The sequence below is a fragment of the Gobio gobio genome (assembly GCF_949357685.1).
Source record: "Gobio gobio genome assembly, chromosome: 19".
In the NCBI taxonomy this organism is placed as follows: Eukaryota; Metazoa; Chordata; class Actinopteri; order Cypriniformes; family Gobionidae; genus Gobio; species Gobio gobio.
Genome location: NC_137112.1, coordinates 37,495,084 through 37,521,682, shown reverse-complemented (window position 1 = coordinate 37,521,682; position 26,599 = coordinate 37,495,084). Strand labels below are relative to the sequence as shown.

At 35.2% G+C, this 26,599-nt stretch overlaps 3 protein-coding genes across 5 annotated transcripts in view; 2 read left to right on the top strand and 1 right to left on the bottom strand.

Moving 5' to 3' along the window:
- The window catches only part of xk (X-linked Kx blood group (McLeod syndrome)), a 12,545-nt gene extending 5,530 nt beyond the window's left edge, over positions 1-7,015 (top strand). Inside the window, exons 2-4 of one of the 3 annotated variants that reach the window (XM_079844731.1) lie at positions 1-205; positions 6,037-6,532; positions 6,642-7,015. The exon at positions 1-205 is cut by the window's left edge and continues 58 nt beyond it. In XM_079844731.1, coding sequence (XP_079700857.1) covers positions 1-205; positions 6,037-6,532; positions 6,642-6,720 — 780 coding nt within the window. In that variant the 3' untranslated portion in view covers positions 6,721-7,015. Of the gene's footprint in view, positions 206-6,036 lie in introns of all 3 variants that reach the window. The other 2 variants (XM_079844730.1, XM_079844729.1) reach the window with 2 other exon arrangements.
- A 465-nt stretch (positions 7,016-7,480) lies between these two features.
- Positions 7,481-23,075, top strand: cybb (cytochrome b-245, beta polypeptide (chronic granulomatous disease)). Its single transcript, XM_079844728.1, has 14 exons — positions 7,481-7,590; positions 10,287-10,340; positions 10,550-10,642; positions 11,068-11,178; positions 11,280-11,364; positions 13,306-13,454; positions 15,256-15,437; positions 16,020-16,152; positions 18,212-18,304; positions 18,390-18,643; positions 19,243-19,405; positions 21,146-21,292; positions 21,388-21,512; positions 21,745-23,075. Exons 1-14 carry the CDS (start codon positions 7,546-7,548, stop codon positions 21,860-21,862), a joined length of 1,752 nt encoding a protein of 583 aa, XP_079700854.1. The 5' UTR covers positions 7,481-7,545; the 3' UTR covers positions 21,863-23,075.
- Positions 23,076-23,806: 731 nt separating this feature from the next.
- Positions 23,807-26,546, bottom strand: dynlt3 (dynein light chain Tctex-type 3). The gene is made up of 5 exons (XM_079845314.1): positions 26,412-26,546; positions 25,897-25,938; positions 25,575-25,698; positions 25,339-25,416; positions 23,807-24,183 (listed from the first exon to the last, which is right to left on the bottom strand). The coding sequence occupies exons 1-5, from the start codon at positions 26,436-26,438 to the stop codon at positions 24,107-24,109; spliced, it is 348 nt and encodes a 115-aa protein (XP_079701440.1). The 5' UTR covers positions 26,439-26,546; the 3' UTR covers positions 23,807-24,106.
- Positions 26,547-26,599: the final 53 nt, after the last annotated feature.

Genomic DNA, 26,599 nt, shown 5'->3' with positions numbered 1-26,599 from the left:
ACCATCACCCGTAAAAAGCAGATTCCCCAGGAAGGGCAGATTGAGGAGGTGGAGCAGGAAGTCGGACAGGCAGAAGGAAAGTTAGTCACGCACAGAGCCGCTTTTGCCAGGACCTCGGTCATACAGGCCTTCCTGGGCTCTGCACCCCAGCTCACACTGCAGCTCTACATCTGTGTGCTGCAGAAAGGGGTGTCCATCGGTAGAGGTGAGAACACACACTCATGTTCTCACACTCTGACACACATCCGTGATCACGAGTACTCTTTGGTATAGTGTTAGGGTGCGGACCAAAACTGTTACACTGCGTTCACACCAAAAGCGAATAGAGCGTCAAAATCGCGTCTACCGCGTCTAGTTTCACGCGCGAACATTTTGAATGCATTCGCACGTCCGCGGCGAATAGGACGCGCGTGGAAATCGAGCCCTGGAAGCGAAATTGACGCGCGTTCAAGGCACTCCAGGAGAAATATGTCATAAAACCCCACTCTGTCTCTTTTCATTTTCATTAAAAATATATATTAAACATTAATAGCTACCATAGACCGTAAAAAAATATGGACGACGCGACTTCATTGACTTCCGTTGACCATAGTTGAAGCTTTCATAGGCCCGCTCACGGCGCTGACATCTTGGGACCGAGTCTGCGCAGTAGCGATCTCGGGACCGGAGTTGCGCAGTAGAGAACAGGAAGTAGAGGCGCGATTATCAAAAGCCCGCCCACACTCTCGCAGATGCAGAATAATTAATTGTGTTGGTGTGAAATAAACAGTTATGGGAATGTAGAAATTAAAGCTTAAGCTCCAATCTCCTCCCAAAAATCCCGAAAAAAGTCCGTTGGTGCCTCAGTGACAACTTCACTCAGAGAAGCCGTCAATCTCAGCTGTCAATCATGACGTCACACCCCCGTTTTTATAGCATCAAATAACTCACTAAAACTAAACTTATTTAAAAAACGAACACTTGAAATGAAATTATCGTAATAAAAACTGCCTTAAATGACAGAAACCATCTTTAGGAAACAATTATTTGAAGTGTAATTTAATTGTTTAGTGTGTCTCGCTCTCCATTCAAATACATGGAGAGGCGGGGTTTAGGAGCTATACTGGGACCGGCCACCGGGGGGCTATCGAGGCGCGGAAACTTAAATTTCTGACTGGAGCACTACAGGCTTGATAGCTACACAAATGTGGTCCAGGCAACTCCTACATTATCTTCACTGCATGTATATTTAAATATCCTTAAAAAATAAAGTTATGAAACTTCTCTTTGCCCTCAGTCAAAACGATTTGGCAGACAACAAATTATAGATTCATGACACCAAAGATCGCCCGTTAGATCTACACAAGATGCACCACTACAGGACATCAGAGCCAGCGGCAAACGTCAGAAGGACTAGCCGAGGAAGGGCTGCTCTCGCTGGGGTTTTGAGCGGTGATCGCCTTGATCTCACAACTCCAAAAACACAAGATTTTTTTTTTTAAATAGGCGCTCTCTTTATAAATAAACCACAGATTTGAGCTTTAAACAACTACATTCCCACCTGAAAAAGTCTTAAAACTACATTTTGTGACACAATAGTAGTATTTTTAAATTATGCAGGGTTTCTCATCACGTCACTTTACCACGTGACAGCAGCGAGCAGGCTCCTGATAATGCCGCGCGAATTGACGACAAAGTTAACATTTTTGAACTCGGGCGTCAGACGCGAATTTGCTTCAAATGCGTGAATGCACAAAAGCACCACTCGCGTGTAACGCGCGTATCGCGCAAGACGCTCAATTCGCGCGAACTGGACGCGCGAATGAGGCGGATTCGCGTCCTTCGCGCCGCGCGAAACGCGCCTTCTGCGCAGCGGGACCTCCAGACGCACGTCAACGCGCCTTTCCATTGACTTAACATTGAAATCACTCGCGCCAGACGCTCTATTCGCGTTTGGTGTGACCCAAGACCAGTTGTGAAGAATTAAGAGCAAGAGTCAGGAGTGCAATTAATTAAAGAAATGGCACCCTAAACCCTCACAGTCTTCCTCTGAGTCCACACTTTCACGACGTAATGCCGCTTTGACTGCCGGGAAGAAGTCCGCTGCGTAGCTCGCACCAGTGCAGGCTCGCCATAAGTGCGCATCGAGAGCGCATATCGACCTTAAAGGGCGCGCTCGCGAGCACCCTTCTGAGACCTAAAATGACAAATGGGACACCCTGCGGTCTCGTGGACTTAACGGACACGCGTACGCAGTGGCCATTGTAAGTCCACAAGACCGAAAGTGCACATGAAGTGTGCCATTTGGGACAGGGCCTTAGTTTGCAGTTTCATCAGCAGAAGCCAGCTTCAAGTCTCACAAGGAGTTCGTAGGCCGCGCTCCCTCTACCTTTTTCGTATACACAATTCCTCAACATTTATGCTCTTTACAAGGTCTATGTCATTACTGCAGGTTGAATGATTCTGATTGGCTAAGAGAAAATAGATAGTCATAGTACATTTCTCCATAGATCACTTGTTTACGCTTTCCCCCCTGGAATTAGGCACGTAGTGACCTTCCAGGTCTGGAGCAGGCGCCAGCTTGTCCAGAACAACATCCTGACACTCTCCCTAGGATGCCTATTGTACACCTTTAATACTGACCTGTAACACAGAATACTACGCACATACACAGATACACAGTTTCTCCAAGGCTGGAGTTGGTTGAGCTCCAGTTCTGACTGTGTTTTTTTATTTTTATTCATGTGCCCTCGTATTCTTTAATCAAAATATCTTCCACGAGGGGAGGACAACATGTCTATCTCATGAGATCACAGCAATAGCAAACCACAACCATCCAATCAATTCCAGATAGACAAAATCAAGTCCCACCCTACATTTTTTTTCTATCTGCTTCACATAGACTATATATCATAATAGGAAAGAGAAGATGGTCGCAACTACCGTTTCATGCCGACATCAAAAAACAAAATGTTGGACTAATACATTTCCAGAATGAGAATGACTTCTTGAATCATCTTAAGGGTTTCTAGAGCATGACAAAAACTTTTGTTTTCGTTCTGTTATCTGGCCTCATAAAGTTCAGCTCCCAAATGGAGCATTGCAAGCTTATGAGCTTATGAGTTTCACCATTAATGAGTTTTGTCATTCTCCGCCACATCTGTAAAGTGTTAAATGTCAGGGAGAGTAATTGTTTCCGCCCAACAAGTATTGTCTGTACACAGTCTTTTTTGCATATTCTCCAAGTTTTCTCCATAGAATAATATCTCTAAGTCCTCTCTGTTGAAGATGGAACTACCCCATGCCACCCGTCTAAATTTAACAAGCTCCCCTCAGTGATACATTCTACACCCATGCTTGAGTTTCATCTAATGCCTCTGAAATGACTTCGTCTGGTGTTCTTATCTATTTCCTCTTGCTTATCACAAGGATGCACACTTTGTTTCTGAGAACATCAGCTAAAATAGATAGCGTGTTTTCAGACAGTATGTGCTTCAACAGACAGAACTAATTTACAAACTTGACAACAGATGCATTAATTTAATTAAATCCCCAGAAGCACTACACAACAAAGAACAGTCACTGAAAATAACCAATAAACTATTTATGTTTCCAATGTATAGTTTGTCTAAGACTAAAGCTTTTGTGTTTATTCACTATAAACTTATTTTTTGCTTGTATTATTTGATAAAAATACATCTGAAATAAATAGAAAGGATTTTACATGAAAAAAATTATAAACAACATATACTGCTAATATACAACAAAACACTACAGCCATTTTTTTCATGTTTGTTATAATTTTTTTGTTAACCTGGAACTAAACAGAAAGTTTTAGGATTATACATGAAAAGTAATAAGCAAAATATACTGCCAATGTACAGTGTTTTTGTCTTTAAACTTAAAGTTATAGGAAAGAAAGGTTTTGATATAAAACGCTTTATAATATTATGCTGGTAATAGAATTAATGAAAATGTAAAATGTGCGTTTTATTACAAAGCAAGAAAAATAGTGTGATTTGGACTGTAGGACCCCACTGTATATGGTTGACAGCTGGCGCTGTACACTGAATATGAAGATTTATAGACCCAACTCTGCCCCGCAGATATGTTGTCATCGCTCTGCATGAGGAATGTGTTGCCAGCCTTGCAGTCTGTCCTTGGAAGTAGTATTACAGATGGAAGATAATAATGGACAGTGAATCAGTCTGACCCCATTACCCATAAGGCACAGAGTAATAAAACGGTGACTGACTTTAGATCAGATGGAAGGCTGAAAGAGGCCATATGTTTGCACTGCTGGTGGATTTAGGCCTTCAGGGCGTCTGCTTTTGCTATCCTTTTATTACTTCACAATAATAGTAAACAACATAGTAAATTATGTAACTGAATGGCAACATATTGTGCATTGCATTCATGGATGCCAAAACCTTCCCATGTTAATAAATAAATAAATATAATAACATGAGAATAAATGACTTGATCATTTTTTGTAAATTTAGTCGTGCAATTATTTTTTACTTTTTTATTTATTTTATTTATTATTTATTTTCTGTATTTTTTTATACACAATATATATATATATATATATACATACATACAGTTTGGACTGTATTTATTTATTTATTTATGAATTCTTTAATATTTATTCCCATATGTGTTTAGTTTAATATTTATTTGAAATATTTTTATACTTTAATATTTTAACTTTTCTTTTACTTTTCTATTTATTCATGCAATCATTTATTTTTATATTTATTTATTCCCATATGTGTTTAGGTTATTATTTATTTACTTATGGTCATTTATTATTTTTCTTTTTCTTTGAGCAACATGGAAAGGGAAAGGGAGTTATGCTTTTTTTTTATTCCTTTTTATTATTATTATTATTTATATTATATTTATTTATATTTATTTATGCCTTCATTATTTTTATATTTATTTATTCCCATGTTTTTAGTTTATTATTTATATACTTAGTATTTTTATTATTATATATGTATATTATTTTTACTTTTCTTTGAGCAACATGGAAATGAGGGATTTATTTTATTTTTTATTTCAATTTTTTTATTGATTTAAAAAAAAAAAGTTATATATATATATATATATATATATATATATATATATATATATATATATATATATATATATATATATATATATATATATATATATATATATATATATATATATATATATATATATATATATATATATATATATATATATATATATATATATATATATATATATATATATATATATATATATATATATATATATTAAAGAATCCATAAATAAACAAACAAATACAGTACATATATATATATATATATATATATATATGTATATGTATATATATATGTATATATATATGTATATATATATATGTATATATATATATATGTATATGTATATGTATATATATATGTATATATGTATATGTATATATATATATATATGTACTGTATTTATATATATATATTAAAGAATTCATAAATAAACAAACAAATAAATAAATAAATACAGTACATATATATATATATATATATAGGTACTGTATTTATTTATTTATTTATTTGTTTGTTTGTTTATTTATGAATTCTTTAATATTTATTCCCATATGTGCTTAGTTTAATATTTATTTTAAATATTTTTATACTTTAATATTTTTACTTTTCTTTTACTTTTCTATTTATTCATGCATTTATTTATTTGTATATTTATTTATTCCCATATGTGTTTAGTTTATTATTTATTTACTCAGTCTTTTTATTATTATATATAATTAGATGTATATTATTTTTAGCAACATGGAAATGAGGGATTTATTTTATTTTTTAATTGATTTTTGTAATAGATTTTTTTTTTTTTTCTTTATAAAAAAATTGTTTCTTTTTTTTTTCTGCAGGTTTGTACCTCCATACACAGGAGAGTGGTTTATTCCCTATCCACATATCTGACACAAGAGCTTTGATCGATTGCTTTTAACCACAAAGTAAGTTTGTACTGGATTCAAAGTGATTATGTTTCACTCTTTTCTCTCCCTACCAGGCACGTTGATGGTCATTTCCCTTCTCTCAATTGTATATGGAGCCCTCCGCTGCAATATTCTCGCCATAAAGATACGCTATGATGACTACGAAGTGTCCGTGCGTCCGTTGGCGTACCTCTGCGTGTTCCTGTGGCGAGGGTTCGAGATCGCCACGCGCGTGACCGTGCTGGTCCTCTTCAGCTCGGTGTTGAAGGTGTGGGTGCTTCCGGTGGTGTCAGCCAACTTCGTCCTGTTCTTTCTCCGCCCGTGGGTTCTCTTCTGGAGCAGCCGCTCTCCATTCCCGGAGAACATCGAGAAGACGTTGACGCGTGTGGGGACCACTATCGTCCTCTGCTTGCTGACCTTCCTGTACGCTGGCATCAACGTGTTCTGCTGGTCTGCTGTTCAGCTCAGATTGGACGACCCCGATCTGATCGATAAGGGTCAGGCGTGGAGGCGGGTGGCAGTGTATTATTCCCTCCGTTTTGTCGAGAACACGGGGCTGACTTTGATGTGGTACGTCTACCGGACTGAGTTCTACCAATGGGTGGATGCTCCCGTGTTAGAAATACTGCTGTTGTTGGGTTATGCCACGGCTGTGTTTTTTATGTTGCTCTTTTACCAGTTCTGCCACCCTTGCAGGCAACTGTTCTCATCCAGTCCAGCCCAGGGCTTTTGGGAGTGCTGTGGATCGCTCTGCCTGATACGTGGGACTCTTTCCCATCCGGACTCCACAAGGACCAAACCACCAGGGAAAGACATTGGAGACGATCAACCCTGCGTTACCAAAGGGGACATCGGGCAGACTTTGTGCAGTGTCGTGTGAGCAAAGCACAACTTAAAGGGATGGTTCACCCAAAAATGAAAATTCTGTCATCATTTACTCACCTTTATGGTGTTCCAAACCCACACTATACATAAAATAAGATAGTTTAATGAAACCTGAGAGGTTTCTGTCCCTCCATTGAAAGTCCAATACATAGAAGATCCAACAAGGTCATAAAGGCATCATAAAACAAATCTATTTGAATCGAGCTGTTTAACCCAAGTCTTGTTGAAAAGTATAGATATGATCACTTTATATGATTAAGGCTTACACATATGGTAAGCACGGAAGCTAGAACAAATCTCATCGGTTCTCGTGAGTGTGTGAAGCATATGTGTTTACCATATGTGCATGTATGTGTTGATCATTGTTTAGATGTAAATAAAAAATCATATAAAGCAATCGTATCTCTTCACAATACTTTGATTTAACATTTTGACTTGGATGGATTCGTTTTACGATGCTTTTATGACCTTTTTGGATCTTTCGGTTATTTCAATGTAGGGACCGAAACCTTTCAATGATGATAGTTCCAAACCAAAGTCTTATAGGTTTGGAACAACATGAGTAAGTGATGACAGAAAGACTGCAGGTTTGGAATATGATGGTGAATAAACCGCGACAGAATTTGCATTTGTGGGTGAACTATCCCTTTAAAACATTGTCATGAAGTGCCCTTTAAGGATCAATAGGGAGAAATGAAATGAAAAAGTTTGAAACGAAAAGGATTTCTGCCTTATGGGGGAATGTAAGAGGCAACGTTTGGTGAACTTTCAGATGAATATACGTTTTCTTGTTTGGTTTACAAAGCATATGAGCCAGCATGAGCCACTGAAGTGCATGTGAAATTCCCTAACAAGATGAAACCGCTGCTTTTGTCATGTTATGTGGGAGCGCTCTGTCCCTTGTTTGGTGTGATTAATGTTATATTAATGTAGCAGCTTTATTTAAAAGATTGTATTTGCGAAGTTATAAGCTTTCGTTGACTTTTCCATCACCTTAAGGGCATTGCTTTCTTGGCAACCTCTCAGGTTCATTATTAGTAGTTCTTAATACTCAGTTTATTATGGAAGCTTGTTTTCACCACAGAATAAAATTAAAAAAATTAATTGCGACTTTATCTCACAATTCTGACTTTTTGTCTCAGAATTGCGTGATATAGTGATATAGCCAGAATTGTGAGTTATAAAGTCAGATTTGTGAGATATAAAGTAAAAAATGCGTGATTATAGTCAGAATTGTGAGCAATTCAAAATTTTCTCACAATTCTGACTTTGTATCTCACACGAAATTCTGACTTTATAACACGAAATTCTGACTTAATAACATGAAATTCTGACTTTATGTAACACAAAATGCTTACTTTATTACTCACAATTCTATGATATAAAGATATAAATGTATATAAAGATATAAAGTCAGATTTGTGAGATATAAAGTAAAAAATGCGTGATTATAGTCAGAATTGTGAGCAATTCAAAATTTTATATCTCACAATTCTGACTTTGTATCTCACACGAAATTCTGACTTTATAACACGAAATTCTGACTTAATAACATGAAATTCTGACTTTATGTAACACAAAATGCTTACTTTATTACTCACAATTCTATGATATAAAGATATAAATGTATATAAAGATATAAAGTCAGATTTGTGAGATATAGTCAGAATTGTGAGTAATAAAGTCAGCATTTTGCGTTATAAAGTCAGAATTTCGTGTTATAAAGTCAGAATTGTGAGATACGAAGTCAGAATTGTGAGATATACATTTTTTTAATTGCTCTAATCACACAATTTTGACTTCATATCTCGCAAATCTGACTTTATAACTCTCAATTTTGGCTTCATATATCATAATTCTGACTTTATCTCTCAAATCTGACTTTATAACTCACAATTCTGACTTTATATCTCGTAAATCTGACTTTATAATTCACAATTCTGACTTTATATCTCGCAAATCTGACTTTGTAACTCACAATTCTGACTTCATATCTCGCAAATCTGACAATAATTCACAATTCTGACTTTATATCTCGCAAATCTGACATTATATCTCGCAAATCTGACTTTGTAACTCACAATTCTGACTTTATATCTCGTAAATCTGACTTTATAACTCACAATTCTGACTTTATATCTTCCAAATCTGACTTTATAACTCAAAATTTAGATTTTATAACTCTCAATTTTCACTTCATATATCATAATTCTGACTTTATTCTGACTATAATTCTGAGGAAAAAAACCATCAGAATTGCCAGATGTAAAACTCACAATTGTGAGATAAAAAAGTTCACAATTATCTTTTAAAACGTTTAATTCTGTGGCGGAAACAAGCTTCCATATTCCATCAAAAATAGTAAGACTGTGGAATTAGTTCTGATTGGTCATATGACAGTGTCCTGTCTTATGGCAACATATGGCCTAAATTCAAGTAATTGCCTAAATATGCTTTCAATATGTAAGGATTTATGAATGGTAAAGATTACAGTTGGGAAAATTGCCAGAACCTTAATAATACCGCAAAGAATAACTTAATTGATTGTTTTTTCTTTCTGTTGTTTACACTCGTCTTTGCACTCGTCTCATCTGGGACCCTCTTTTGCACATTGTTCTCATTTTTTTTTCTACAAAAAGTATAAAATGTCATTATTTTCATAGAGGGCAGTAGATGATTGTATCCTAACTTTACTGCCCCCCTCTGGGGTGTTGAATGAATTGAGTTCATTTATTTTGCAAGACTGTGGTCAGGGTTGCATTGGGAAACTCCCTTAAAACATGTCCATAAGCACTGTATAGAGCACATCACTGCTTTTGTGCAACTGTCAGCTAAACCCATAATAAAATAATAAAGGAGAATGATATTTTGTCCATGAAAGGGCAGTTTATTTATCTATCTATCTATCTATCTATCTATCTATCTATCTATCTATCTATCTATCTATCTATCTATCTATCTATCTATCTATCTATCTATCTATCTATCTATCTATCTATCTATCTATCTATCTATCTATCTATCTATCTATCTATCTATCTATCTATCTATCTATCTATCTATCTATCTATCTATCTATCTATCTATCTATCTATCTATCTCTCTATGTGTGGGGGGAGGGGGTGCAATGTTTTGTGATGCTTTTAATTAATTGTTTACCAAAAGACTAACACATGCAGGAACTGATTTAAATCATATAACCACTTACAACTAACATTATACTAAAGACTAAACTTCAGGCTGAACTATAAAACAGAAAGAGAAGTGAGAGTTCACCTGACCCAGCCCCTTTGGGGTTGAGGAACTTCGCTTGGTGGTTTCTGATGGGCTCACATTTGTGACAATATTTCCTGACTTGCTTCTGTGCTTTATATACCAAATCCCAGTTTGTCTTGTGGCTTTTTTTCAAATTCTCTCTTGATCTTCTCTTACTACACAGCTCGACATCATGGGGAACTTTGCTGCAAATGAAGGGCTATCCATTTTTGTTATTGTAAGCTTTGGAAATAAGATTTTAGGATTGGTTTCTTATTTAAATTAACTTTTAAAAATATTTGGATTCTTTAAATTAGGAGCTTTTTATTAACGTACAATTATTTGTTAAACATACGAAAGAACAGAGATACTGTTAATGTTTCATACGTTAATTACTTTTAACCAGTCTACAACATCTCTTTAAACGCCCTCCGTTCTGTTTTTCAGCTTGTGTGGCTCGGCATCAATGCGTTTCTCTTTGTGCATTTTTACATGGCATTTTTGATCGACAGATACTACTATACTAGAGTCATTCTTGGGGTAAGTGTCAAATTTATTTCAATATTTAATTTGTTCATTAGTGTATTCATATAATACCTGTATTGTTGTAATTGTATTAATATGTTAATGCAAATTATTATATTGATGCCAGTGTGTTTTCTTTTTGTATATTTTATAATTTGTAATTGTAATAATTTATGTAGTTTAAAATAATGTTAAGTGTGAATTATATAAAATTATATTTTTAATCTTATTTCTTGTTTGTATATTGTACTTTAATTCCTATGCTAATGTATTAGATTCTGCTCAGAAGTATAAAAGTACAGTGTTTCTGTAAAATGTTGTTACATTTTATCTCTAAGCCTAAGGAATATATTTGAATGCATCAGATAGGAAATAGGAAATGAAACTTCCACTTCTCTCTCTCACTCTCTCTCTCTCTCTGTCTGTCTCTGTGCCCCCAGCATGCTCTCTCTTGGGCCCGAGCTCCAGCTGCATGTCTGAATTTCAACTGCATGCTGATCCTGCTGCCCGTCTGCAGAAACCTGCTCTCATTCCTACGCGGATCCATACAGGTCAGGCGAGGAGCAGCACAGCGAAAGTGAAAGGCTTAACCACTTCAGATAATGAAAAGTGTCTGAATCTCCTCATTAACAATATGTGTATGTGTTCACAGTACTGTAGTCGCACTGCAGCCCGTCAGCTAGACAGAAACCTCACTTTCCACAAGCTGGTGGCCTACATGATTGCCTTTCACACAGGTACTGTAAGAAAGACACTCTCACTTAGTTATCATGCTTAAATCCTTTCCCATATATATATATATATATATATATATATATATATATATATATATATATATATATATATATATATATATATATATATATATATATATATATATATATATATATATATATATATATATATATATATATATATATATATATATATATATATATATATATATATATATATATATATATATATATATATATATATATATATATATATATATATAAATATATAAATAAATATATAAATAAATAAATAAATAAATAAATATATATATATATATATATATATATTTATTTATTTATTTATTTATATATATATTTATTTATATATATATATATATATATATATATATATATATTTATATATATATATATATATATATATTTATTTATTTATATATATATTTATTTATATATATGTATATATATTTATTTATATTTATTTATATATATATATATATATATATTTATTTATATATATATATATATTTATTTATATATATATATATATATATTTATATATATATATATATATATATATATATATATATATATATATATATATATATATATATATATATATATATATATATATATATATATATATATATATATATATATAAATATATAAATTCTCGATTTTTCAAATCTTTCTAAAATATCACTAAACCTAAAATCTGAACTACACTGGGGAAAAAAATTGGTGTAGAAACAATTTTCACTCTGGGGGTTAATTAATAAATTTTTTGAATGCCTTTGAAATGACACTCGAAAAAATGCTGGGTTAAAAACAACCCAAGTTGGGTTGAAAATGGACTTGTTTTAACCCAGTGAATGTGTTGTTTTTATCCCTGTGGTTAGTTTAAATGTTTGCTTAAAACAACCCAATTGCTTGGTTAAAACGACCTCTTCACTGGGTTAAAACAACCCAATTGCTGGGTTAGTACATTTTCAACCCAACTTGGGTTGTTTTTAACCCAGCATTTTTCACAGTGAAGTATCTTATTCCAACTAAGGCTGCATTTATTTGATCAAAAAAAAAAATATTGGGAAATATTATTACAATTTAAAATAGCTGTTTTCTATTTAAAAATATTTTAAAATGTCCTTTATTCCTGTGATGGCAAAGCTGAATTTTCAGCATCATTACTCCAGTCTTCAGTGTCACATGATCCTTCAGAAATCATTCTGATATGATGATTTGCTGCTCAAGAAACATTTATGATTATTATCAAAGTTGAAAACAGCTGTACTGCTATTATTCAAAAGTTTTTGGATAACAATTTTTTTTTTTTTTTTTTTTAGAAATTAGTACTTTTATTCAGCAAGGATGCATTAAATTGATATAAAGTGACAGTAAAGATATTTATAATGTTACAAAAGATTTCTATTTTAAATAAATGCTGTTCTTTTCAACTTTCTGTTCATCAAAAAAAGTATCACGATTTCCACAAAAATATTTCAACATTGATAATAAAAAACACAATAATTGAGCACCAATATTTATTGATATTAATTGAGCAGCAAATCACCATATTGGAATGATTTCTGAAGGATCATGTGACACTGAAGACTGGAGTAATGATGCTGAAAATTCAGCTTTGCCATAACAGGAATAAATGACATTTTAAAATATATTTAAATAGAAAAGTGAATTTAAATTGTAATACTATTTCACAATATTACTGTTTTTACTGTATTTTTTTTTTTTAAATCAAATAAATGTAGCCTTGATGACTTTCAAAAACACTTAATTATTCCAAACTTGACCACTGACAGGCAGTGTTAAATGTACTCCAATAATCTTTAGTCATATTTTACAATGTAACCAAAAGGTCTTGCATGCATGCTATTTTATGAATATACTGTATTTACTTGCTGGTGATTTCTTGTATATTCTCCCAGCGATCCACATCATAGCTCACCTGTTCAACTTTGAGAGATTCATGGATTCCCAGCTTATGATCAACAGCAGTGACCTGCCTTATGTGCTCTCTCAGATTGGCAACAATGACAACCGATCCTACTTGAACCCCATCAGAAGCAATGAGACGGTGAGTCTTTCCAGCAAGTTTTGCAAGGTTTTCACTCATTTCGGTCACACGCTGTTTGTGTAAGAGTTACACACTTTTGTGTAAGAGTTACTGATTCTGGCGCAGCACCTGCTCATTACACAAGGAACCTCCAACTGATCTCACTTCAGCCCCGTAGGATACCTCCCACTTCCACCCACGGTTACATCACATAACCATCATGTTGCCGCTGATGTTGTGATCACATGATTTTTAAAAATTCTGTTGCCATAGTGTTGATGACCCAGAGGACAATAGCCAGAAATAGAACATTGAGAGGATGAAAAGCTTATGATCATAACAAAACATGTATAGTGCAATGATGAAACACGATTAACACACATCCTATGACTGCTATAAAAATCTACTTTATTTATAGTTAATGTAATTGAGCAACTACAACAGCATTTACTTGAAATATAATTTTTTTTGATATCTCTTTACTGCCAGTTTTGATCAATTTAATGTCCTTGCTGAATAAAAGGATTAATTGTAGGGCTGTCAAACGATTAATCGTGATTAATCGCATCCAAAATAAAAGTTTGTGTTTACATAATATATGTGTGTGTACTGTGTATATTTATGATATATATTTGAATACACACGCATGCGTGTATATATTTAAGAAATATTTGCATGTGTATACTGTATATATATTTATATAATTTATATTATATGTTAATATAAATATTTTATATATATATAACACTTTTTTCTTAAATATATACATATATTTTCACTCCCTATACCCTTAAATAGGGCATTATTTGAGGGGACAGCCATTTGTAGTGTTGTCCGAAACCATAGTGGGCGTTATTGAGTGCACTCATTATATCCCACTTTGCACCGCAATAACGAGTGTACAGCTGATGTACACACAGCGGCTGTCCGAATTCGCTCACTTGTCTTCATTCACTCCTTCAAGTGAACTGTATTAGTAGATTAAAGCAAGGAATAGTGATTGAGGGTTTAGGGGGCGATTTCCGATTCAGCCAAAGTCAGGAATAGCACAACAGCGAGCGTGTCGAGTATAAACACTTCCCCAAACGAACGAGGCGCGCGCCCGCTGTCAGCGGAGGCTCGCGCTGCGGAGCCAGACGAAAGTATAAATAAGACAGTCTTGCATAATTTGCAGACGACATCTGACTACGGTCAGACTTATAAAATCCAAAAAACTGCCATACTAGCGAGCTGACTTGTTTTCCTGTTTTATCAACAATTTCCTCGCTCGCTGCGGTGCTCATTTTCCACTTATCAGTCCACGCCGGTTCTGTTTACTGAGAATAAATCCAACACAAGACAACGATATGGCGCAACCAAACCTGATACAGTTACATGATTGGCTGTTAGCCTGTCACTCCTTACGTTGCTTGGTTACCAGAGAGCAAGTGCCTTTGTTCATGCAACCAAACTTGCTTCGCAACCTCTGGTTTCATCCAACGAAGAAAAAAAAATATTGAACGTTTTATCGAACAAATTTTTTATTGATATCGATTACGTGTCTATCGCGATACATATCGTTATTGTTTATCGCCCAGCCCTAATACATCATAATTATACACAGTACACACACATATATTATGTAAACATTAACCTTTATTTTGGATGCGATTAATCGCGATTAATTTCACTAATCACTCATTTCTTTAAAAAGAAAAAAACGTACAGACCCCAAACTTTTGAATGGTAGTGTATATCAGTCTGAAAACTGCACAATATTGATTTTTGCGGTCTACTCTACCTATGTTTTACATGGTCATTTTTGGTGTTTTGGATTTCCCAGAACCCAACCATAGTGATGTTCACAACTATAGCAGGACTGACGGGGGTGGTCATCACCCTCGCCCTCATCCTCATCATCACTTCCTCCATGGAGGTCATCAGAAGGTCATATTTCGAAGTGTTCTGGTTCACCCATCACCTGTTCATCGTCTTTTTCATTGGTTTGGTGCTTCATGGAGTCGGGTGAGGGTTTCATTCAATTCATATTTTTATTTTTTTGTTAATCGAAACAAAATCTGAATGTCACAATATGATAGATTAGATTATCCTGTTTCATAAATTCAGCACATTAGAATAATTTCTGAAGGATTATGTGACACTGAAAACTGGAGTAATGATATCACAGGAATAAATTACATTTTAAGATAAACATTGATCAACTGAATCTGAATATAGTAATATGTAAATATGTGATTTAAGCACTGAATCCTCCAGATTATGGAATGTTTGGATGCTACTCTTTTTATTTTGATTTGTACAGTATAAAGTCGAGCAATTATTAACTTTCCACTTGCTCCCCTTCACTGTCAGTCTCACAATGTCTTTTGCTGCTGGGTGCTAATAGGGGATTATTTGAAAACACCTACTCATTTCTGCTTATTCATTCTAGTGAACACATATGGTTGGGCTTACATTTTTAAGCTAATAAAAGGCAGGTTTTCTAGCAGCATGTTAATTGATGGCACATCTCAGTCATAATACAGTACATGTTGACAGGCACATAATATCATGCATTATTTATGCAATAACAGTATGTCTGTGTAGGCGTATTGTGCGAGGCCAGACTCTTGAAAGTGTAAAAGTGCACGACCCAATTGAATGTCACAGCCAGTTTGAGACCTGGGGTCAAAATGGCACCAACTGCCCTGAACCTGTCTTTGCTGGGAACGCACCGATGGTATATCATAATATAATCTCAATCTCACATACAGTCTATAATTTATGGAAGCTTGTTTTTCCGCCTCAGAATAAAACAATTAAAATGGTAATTTTGACTTTAATCTCACAATTCTTTTTTTCTCACATTCAGTAAACGTGATGGAAGGACCTAAATAGGAACAAAAGAATGTTGGTCCCCTAGGTTGGTCTGTTATAGCGTTATAAACGTTATAGGAATGTAGTGTAGAGATCTAGAGGAAACGTCCTATAGTAATGGTCTAGAGTATGAATTAGACCTTCCCTGAAGGTCCGCCAAATAACGTCCCCCAACCCTTAAAAGAACTCCCCATCATGACCGTCTCGGAACGTTACCAGGCAGGTGACGCCCTTGATACCAGCGGGGACATTCTGAGAACGTTCTAGGAACATCACATTTCCAAATAAAATATGGTCCCATAAACATTCCGAAAACATCCTGAATGTTCCACGAAGGTTCGCCAAATAACGTCACCCCGAACCCTTTAAACAACTCCACATCACGGTGGTCTCAGAACATTACCAGGCGGAGAACATTACACCAGCGGGAACGTTCTGAGAGCGTTCTAGGAACGTAAAATTTCTAGAGGTGTATCTCACAATTCAGACTTTTATTTTTCAGAAAACTGAATTGTGAGATATAAACTTGCGATTAAAAATGTTATTGTGACTTATCATCTCACAATTCTGACTTTTTTCACAATTCTGAGTTTATATTTTACGGAGACCTGCACTTATTAATACGTCAGCATGTTTTACTAATTTTTGTTTTAAGAAAATCGTGCGCATGATATAATAATTTGTTCCTTGTTTTACTAAATCATGTGCACAATATCATAATTCATTCCCTTTGTTTTGATTAATTGTGGCTATGTTGTAATACATTTTTCATATGTTTAAGTTAAAGGAATAGTTCACCCAAAAACAAAATGTTTATGTTTATCTGCTTACCCCCAGGGCATCCTAGATGTAGGTGTCTTTGTTTCTTCAATAGAACACAAATTAAGATTTTTAACTCCAACCTTTGCAGTGTGAAAGTCGTATAATGCACGTCAATGGGGATATTTTAGAGTATGAGAGCAATGAGAGGAAAAACACATAGACATACGAATCCAAATTAAACCATGCGGCTCGTGGCGACACACTGATGTCTTAAGACACGAAACGATCGGTTTCTGCGAGAAACCGAACAGTATTTATGTAATTTTATTGTTTATTGTAATCTTATCAGACAAATGTCATCTAGTATTCCCAGCGACATAACTTCCAGCGAATAAGGTCAAAATACTGGCGCGATCAAAGATATATATATATACGTAGATGCCTCATTCGACCGATCCGCTCAGGCACTAATGAGGAATCTATGAATATATCTATGATCGCGCCAGTATTTTGCATGTATTTTGACCTTATTCGCCGGAAGTGATGGCGCAGGGACGGCTGAAAGCAGAGCCATAGAAAAGACTGAAATACATTTTTAAATTTGGATATTTTTCTTACACAAACGCATCGATTCGCTTCAGAATGCCTTTATTAACACCCCGGAGCCGTGTGGAGCACGTTATTTGACGGACTGATGCATTTTTTATGGACTTCAAAAACAGAGCAACTATTACTGCTATAATAATGCTTGGATTAGCCAGAACATTTTTAATATAACTCAGATTTTATTCGTCTGAAAGAAGAATGTCATATACACCTCGGATGACTTGAGGGTGAGTAAATCATGGGCTAATTTTCATTTTTGGGTGAACTATCCCTTTAACTCAAAACAAGGGAATGAATTAGTGAATTACAACATGGCCATGATTTACTTGATTGAGGAAACAAATTAATAAGTTGTGGGAACACAATTTTAGTTTGTGGGCACAATTTAAACTAAAACTAGTAAATTGTGTCTTAATTTAAAATGTTCTCACAATTACCTTGTTTATTTTTTATTCCTTGGTGGCAACAAGCTTCTATAATAACCTCAAATGCATTTAGCACATATACTTACATATTTTTGGCAGCATTTACAAAATATGTACTTCCTCTTACAGACGTGGAAGTGGGTGGTTGGCCCCATGTTTCTATATGTCTGCGAGAGACTGGTGCGCTTCTATCGCTCAAAGCAGAAAGTGGTGATCACCAAGGTTAGTAAATCAAGTTATTTGATAAGCAAGCAAGTAAGCAACCAATGAAATTCTTCCCCTCTCACCATATTACGCCACTTTACAGGTAGTGACGCACCCTTCCAAAACCCTTGAGCTGCAGATGAAGAAGAAGGGCTTTAAGATGGAGGTCGGTCAGTATGTTTTCATCCAGTGCCCGTCGATCTCTCACTTAGAGTGGCATCCCTTCACCCTGACCTCTGCCCCGGAGGAAGACCACCTTAGCGTGCATATCCGAATTGCAGGGGATTGGACACAAGCCCTTTATACTGCCTGTGGAGGGGACAAGACTGTGGTGCTTGATGCTTGGACACTACCGAAGTAAGATATTAAAGTGACTGATGAGTTATTTAAAGAGTGAGTTCACACAAAAATGGAGAACATTCCGTCATCATTTACGTATGTATCATTTTGAATGGCTAAGAATATTCTTCATAATTTCCTCATCTGCAGATAAAAGAAAGGCATACAGGGTTGGAACAACATGAAGGTGAATAAATAATGTGCAAATGATCATTTTTGGGTGAACTATCTCTTTAATATCATGTTTTTCTTGTGGAAGTCGAATAACAGATGCAGTGTTTCAAATAGTACTAATGAGTTTCACTTGTAAAATGGGAAAATACGTGTGTAAAAAGGGGATGTGTGTGTGTACTATCACAGTTGAAAAAACGAGAAGTGTGGGAAGACCAGATTTCTGTTTGAGAAGATGGTAGGAAATACGCAGATTTCAACATTTGTGAATTTTTGTTGCTGTTTCTTATGTGTTTCCTAATTTCTTCCTCCTTCAGTAACTGGAAGAGAAAAAATGATACAACATGATAAGCGAACAATGCAATGCTCAGTTATTTCTGTGAAACACCTGGCAAAGAATTTGCTAGTTTGCCATTCATAATGGCTGTCTGTTGTTCTCTGTGTAGGGTGGCTGTGGATGGGCCGTTCGGGACGGCCAGTGAAGATGTCTTTCGTTATGAAGTTGTGATGCTGGTTGGTTGCGGTATTGGTGTGACACCTTTCGCTTCAGTTCTGAAGTCTGTGTGGTACAAACACGTCCAGGAGAACAAAAACGTCTTCACCAAAAAGGTGATAAACAACACTAATTTTAGCTTTTCAAATTTTGAACGACAGAACAACATCTTTGTTTGCAGATGCCACTTTATTTTACAGTCTTAAGGCCAGTTCACAGCAAGGACGCTAACTATAATAACAACAGTAAAGATTCATTTTTAACTCTTTACCCAGCCAACACCAGCATATTTAATACTTTTCACAAATAATTATTTACAATATTAATTCTGGTCAAAAGTTTGGAAACTTTACTATTTTTAATGTTTTTAAAAGAAGTCTCTTATGCTCACCAAGCCTGCATTTATTTGATCAAAAATACAAAAAATGTTGAAATGTTATTACAATTTAAAATAATAGTTTTCTATTTGAATATACTTTAAAATATATATTTTTGCAAAGCTGAATTTTCTGCATCATTACTTCAGTCTTCAGTGTCACATGATCCTTCAGAAATCATTCCAATATGCTGATTTATTATCAATGTTGGAAACCATTGTGCTGCTGAATAATTTTTTTTATAACCTGTGATAGTTTTTTCGGGATTCTTTGTTGAATAAAACGTTTAAAAAGAACAGCATTTATTTTATATGTATTTTTTGTAAAAATATACACTACCGTTCCAAAGTTTGATGGCAGTCCTTTTTTTCTTTCTTTTTTTGAAAGAAATTAATACTTTTATTCAGCAAGGATGTGTTAAATTGATCAAAAGTGATAGTAAAGATTTATATTGTTAGAAAAGATTTCTGAAGGATCATGTGACACTGAAGGCTGGAGTAATGATGCTGAAAATTCAGTTTTTCCATCACAAGAATACATTTTATTACAAAGTATATTAAAATAGATAACCATTATTTTAAATTGTAATAATATTTCACAACATTACAGTTTTTTCTGTATTTTTGATAATTTTTCTGTATGATTCGAAACGCTGATTCATAACTCTCCGAATCATGATTCAACACGCATAACGCTCCGAATCATGATTCAACACGCTGATTCATAACACCCTGAATCATGATTCGAAACACTGATTCATAATGCTCCGAATCATGATTCAACACGCTGATTCATAACGTTCCGAATCATGATTCAACACGCTGATTCATAACGCTCCGAATCATGATTCAACACGCTGATTCATAACGCTCCGAATCATGATTCGAAGCGCTGATTCATAACGCTCCGAATCATGATTCAACACGCTGATTCATAACGCTCCGAATCATGATTCAACACGCTCATTCATAACGCTCCGAATCATGATTCGAAACACTGATTCATAACGCTTCGAATCATGATTCAACACGCTGATTCATAACGCTCCGAATCATGATTCAATACACTGATTTATAACGCTCTGAATCATGATTCAACACGCTGATTCATAATGCTCCGAATCATGATTTGAAACGCAGATTCATAACGCCTCGAATCATGATTCAACACGCTGATTCATAATGCTCCGAATCATGATTCGAAACGCTGATTCATAACGCTCAAAGCTTCATGAAGCAGTGTTTTGAACTCACTATGTCGTTATTTCGTTTTTTTGCCACACTAAAAATATTCTCGTCGCTTTATAATATTAATTTTTAACTACTGTACTCACATGTGACCCTCAAAAATAAGATGTTTTGTAATAAAATAAATACTTAAACGTCTATTTTAGATGTTTTCTTTCCACTAGTCTGAAAGTCGAGCAATGTAATCAATGCGGATTGCAAGGGTTAATGTTCTGACCTTTGACCCGTGCAGATCTATTTCTATTGGCTGTGTCCGGAGACACAGGCTTTTGAATGGTTCGCAGACCTGCTGCAGAGTTTGGAAAGACAGATGACGGAGAAAAACATGAGTGATTTTCTCAGTTACAACATCTATCTCACACGCTGGAAAGACACTGAGGTGGGTGAAAAGATGAATGGCAGATAATGTAAATCATTTTGAACTTCACTGAAATACAAAAGTACTGTGATACTCATTTTGATTACTATTTAAAGGCGGCCCACCTTAGGGTTCAATATGAGGCGGAGGATGATCCTATCACTGGGCTTAAGCAGAAGACTCGGTATGGTAAACCCAACTGGGACAATGAGTTCAGTACCATCGCTACCCAACACCCAGGGTATGTAGAGTGTGCTAAATAAAGCATTCTAAAATGGATTGTTCCTGTCCTTGATTATGATTGGTTGAGCCACATTCAAAGCCATTGTAAATTACTCTAGTCGTGCCTAACAACGCCCCTTGGCTGTTCTAAACTAACCGTAAACCACAGCTTCTTGCTTTAGTAAAGTGCACATTTTAAAGCCTTTCTACACTTGCTGAGTATTAGTATGTCTTGTTCTTCCTTCTCTCAGTTCAAAAGTTGGTGTTTTCCTATGCGGTCCTACGGCACTGGCCACAACTCTGGGGAAGCAGTGTCTTTCACACACAGAATCTGGAGCTGAATTTATATTCAACAAAGAAAACTTCTGATCTGGTTCACTGGTGCCAACGTTTGGACAACTTGTGTATCAGAACCCATGGATACTGATGATGAACACATTTTAAATCAGTGTATACACTGCAAAATATATATATATACACACCTCAGGCATAACATTGATATATTATATATCCTAATATTATGTTGGTCCCCCTTTAGTTGCCCAAACAGCCCTGATCCGTCGAGGCATGGACTCCACTAGACCCCTGATTGTGTGCTGTGGTATCTGTCACCAAGATGTTAGCAGCAGATCCTTTAAGTCCTGTAAGTTGCGAGGTGGGACCTCCATGGATCGGACTTGTTTGTTCAGCACATCCCACAGATGCTCGATTGGATTGAGATCTGGGGAATTTGGAGGCCAAGTCAACACAAACTTGCTGTGCTCTAAAAACCATTCCTGAACCATTTTTTGCTTTGTGACAGGGTGCATTATCCTGCTGAAAGAGGCACAGCCACCAGACAAATACAATTTCCATGAAAGGGTGTACATGGTCTGCAACAATGCTTAGGTAGCTGGTACGTGTCAAAGTAACATCCACATGGATGGCAGGACCCAAGGTTTCCCAGCAGAACATTGCCCAAAGCATCACACTGCCTCCGGCGGCTTGCCATCATAGTGCATCCTGGTGCCATGTGTTCCCCAGGTAACCGACGCACATGCACCCGGCCATCAACTATGCAGCCCCATACACAACAAACTGCGATGCACTGTGTATTCTGACACCTTTCTATCAGAACCAGCAATAACTTCTTAATCAACTTGAGCTACAGTAACTCTTCTGTTTGATCGGACCACACGGGCCAGCCCTCGCTCCCCACGTGCATCAATGAACCTTGGCCACCCATGACCCTGTCACCAGTTCACCTCTGTTCCTTCCTTGGACCACTTTTGATAGATACTGACCACTGCAGACCGGGAACACCCCACAAGAGCTGCAGTTTTGGAGATGCTCTGACCCAGTCGTCTAGCCATCACAATTTGGCCCTTGTCAAACTCGCTCAAATCCTTACGCTTGCCCATTTCTCCTGCTTCTAACACATCAACTTTGAGGACAAAATATTCACTTGCTGCCTAACATATCCCACCCACTAACAGGTGCTGTGATGAAGAGATAATCTGTGTTATTCACTTGACCTGTCATAATGTTATGCCTGATCGGTGTGTGTACTCACATATATATAATATGTATATATATATATATATATATATATATAAAAAATCACTTCTTAGATTATTGACTTGTTTTCAAAGATTGTATCTTGAATGTTTTGTCACTGCATTGACAATTTGATTTAAATTTTAGTTGTTTAAAGTTTTAGATTTTAAAATAATTGAATTCTTGTTAAGAATAACTTTTCGCACGCACGTTTTTGTCATTATGTTGTGTCATTGGTCTATATATATGTATGATATAGATATTATGTCATGGCTGTGCATGATGCAGAAATAATCAATTTTTATGTACTATAAAAATCAAGGTGTTATTTTACTGTTGGTGTGTGAAACTACCCTGCCTTCCAAATATGCTTTCTTAAGTGGAAGTTAAATAAACCTTATGAAATCTTCATTTGCAAAATTTGGTGGAAATCAAAGATCAATTTCGGTCATTTTCATTCATATTAATATTGTACAGATAGTTGTTTCCCGTTTTAAACATTGTACGACAAATCTGTGTTTTGGGATTTATAGATGGACCATAAAAACTGAATCTACTTCATTTAGATTTCTTTCAGCAAAATCATTGCGTGCTTTAGAGAAGGAGAAACTCAGTTTTAGTTCCCAGAAATAACATTATACATGTTCAATGACATGAAGTGACATCCTTGCATTGTTGTAAATTTCCCCAAATATTTTGTATGTGGTTCTATCAGAGTTTAAATATATTTTCTAATATGGAAAATGTCTTTTGGAGTAAAAAAAAAACAAAAAATAAAACAATTAAGACAATTTTATTAACACTGGATTATTAAACCCAAAGCAGACAATTTTAATAATTAAACCAACATTCTATACAGAGCAAAGGTGCATGTAACCTTTGCATGTCCAAAAAAAAAAAAAAAGTACAATGTGGTAGACAAGCACTTGCAATACAGTCTAACCTTTGCAGATTAGGTAAAACAGACACGTTGAGCATGGTTTAAGTCTTAGCCGGTGTGTTGAAGGCTTCACAACAGACATGATGACATGATCGCCAGAGCGAAGGAGTGTGTCTCAACTCAGCCCTGGTTCCTGCTCATAGCGCAATGGCCACTGCAAATACACTGACAACGCAGTACATGGTGCGGTTCTCCCACCTCACTGTGCAGCTTCCTGTGAAAACACATACACACATTACAATGAAATCAGAAGCACATAATGCTTCGTCTTATTTTGTTTACCTGAATCATATCTGGAAAAATCAGGTGATAGAGCCACACAATTGCCATAATTTTATTTTTTAAATGTTTTAAAAAAGTAATAATAAAGAGAATAACAAATGAAACATGCCCGCCATGCTTTAATTAATTATAGATATAATTAATATAATGCAAAATAACACATATTTGAGTAACTGCAGCATGCAATAATTCATCTAAAACTATTTGAAAATGATTTTTGCAATTCTTTATTATTGTGCTTTATTTTATTCATATTCTACATGCATCTTTTTATGAGACTACGGAATATTTGAACTGTTAAAAATCAACTGTCACACTGCAGAACTTTTTAAAAAAAAGGGAATAAAATAATTTAAATAAAATAAGATCAAATAATAAAAATATTTTTGCATAAATTGTCCAAAGATTTACATTTCCCATTATACACATATCATGCAAATTAAGCAAGATTTTATATAAACTACAAAACATTTAATATAATTTATTAAATTAAATATTATATATATATATATATATATATTAACTGCATATTCATAGAAGCAACTTAATGCATGTTGCACAACTTGCACATGTAACATACTTGATCAAATTAATGATATGTCCCCAATGCATCGACTTCATCTTTATTTGTCAGACAAATATGCAAAGGCCAATGTGGTCCATATAATAGAGATATTTATATCAAAGATATGGACCCTTTTCACATTTCTGGGGTTCTCAGAAGCAGAATTCCTCATAGATGGGTAAACTTCAGTAGCTGTAAATGGGAGACGATGTCAAATATCATTTTTGTATTCCTATTTGCTCCAATAGCAAAAGAATTACAGCAGATTACCACAGTCAGTAGAGAGAAAGATATCAAATTTGCCGTCACTCCTTCAGCCGCTGTTTTAGAAACACAAATGTTTTTTTTTTTACATTTACTGTTCTTTTTTTTTATGAAAATCTGGAAAAACTGTACAAGGTTTGCAATGTTGATAACTGTGGAAATGCATCCTCAGCCTGTGAAAAGGGTTCATTGTATAGCTGCTACTTCTTGTTTGGCCTTTGGTCAGGATGAGCAGTTCTAAAGAACTAAAAGCTTTACCGTCAGTGGTAGTGTCCCAGTAACAAGAGTTGGCTGTGTGAAGACCTGCGCCGCTTTTCTGCATCACAGCACAATTGACTGAAATATATACATAATATCTAGAGTCAACAACTGCACTTTGGATAATGTCTTTCAGCCTTGTACACAATTGATGTATAGCCTTATAAATATATTATCAGATTTATAACCTATTAAATATTTGTATAGAAGATGAACTCTAATGGAAAACCTCGTACCAATGTATTTGAACGGTTTCCCCTGTTTTACTAACTGAGTGAGAGTGTGTTCGACTATGCTGGCGGTCCACTGGTTCACTTTGTTCTGGCTGTAGTCCACACCTCCAATAATGCCCTCAATGCACTGACCAATAAACACACACACAGAGACAGAGTTAATGGAGCAGACTTGCACTCAAATAAATAGGCTACCATTAATCCTGCAGGCATGAGTTAGACATGAGACTAACAACAATGCAATTCATTCAGTGAGATACAGCAGAGTGTTGCTAAATCCTTAATGTTGTTATATGTGTGTCTTTGGTTTGACGGTGAATATTACCTCCTTAACAACATTACTTGCTTCATCTGGGTTGAAAGACACCTGAAATGAGATGTTTTGAAAGGTGAAAAAAGATTAACCAGCAATCAAAATGATGGATCAGCAACATTAGATTTAGTGACCGAAATGTACATTTTAAAAATGACGTTAGGGGGTAAAAACGTTCAAAATATTATAGTTTATTAATTCAAATATGTTGGTATTTCATACGTTTTCTTTATGATTCAAGCTGACGTTATGATTTGGCCACACCCTGAAGCCTTTTCCACGTAAACGTAAAACACAAAGATGTCAATTATAAATCGAAATTAACTTTTAGTGACCAGTGTATATGTAAAAGATGTAATTATGTGAAAATATGTGCGTTTAAGAATGATGAAGCGGTATTATGTTTATGTCTGGATGAAGCGGTTAGCATGCTAGCGGCAAAAGCCAGCCTACGGTTTACCAGCTTTGAAAAGAATTAAGACAGAAAATAACCAGTTGCACCATGTCATGCCTTATATAACACCTACTTCATCTCCAGAATGATACTCCTCCATCTTATCGGTTTGAAACCCAACTATCTGGACAACAAACTCAGAGGACTGTAGCTTTTCTCTCACTGACAACTAAGGCTGATGTTGGCAACACATTGACGATTGAGTGCTGCCACCTACTTGCGCTCCTCCGACTCAATATTTCTATCCACCCGTCCATCAAA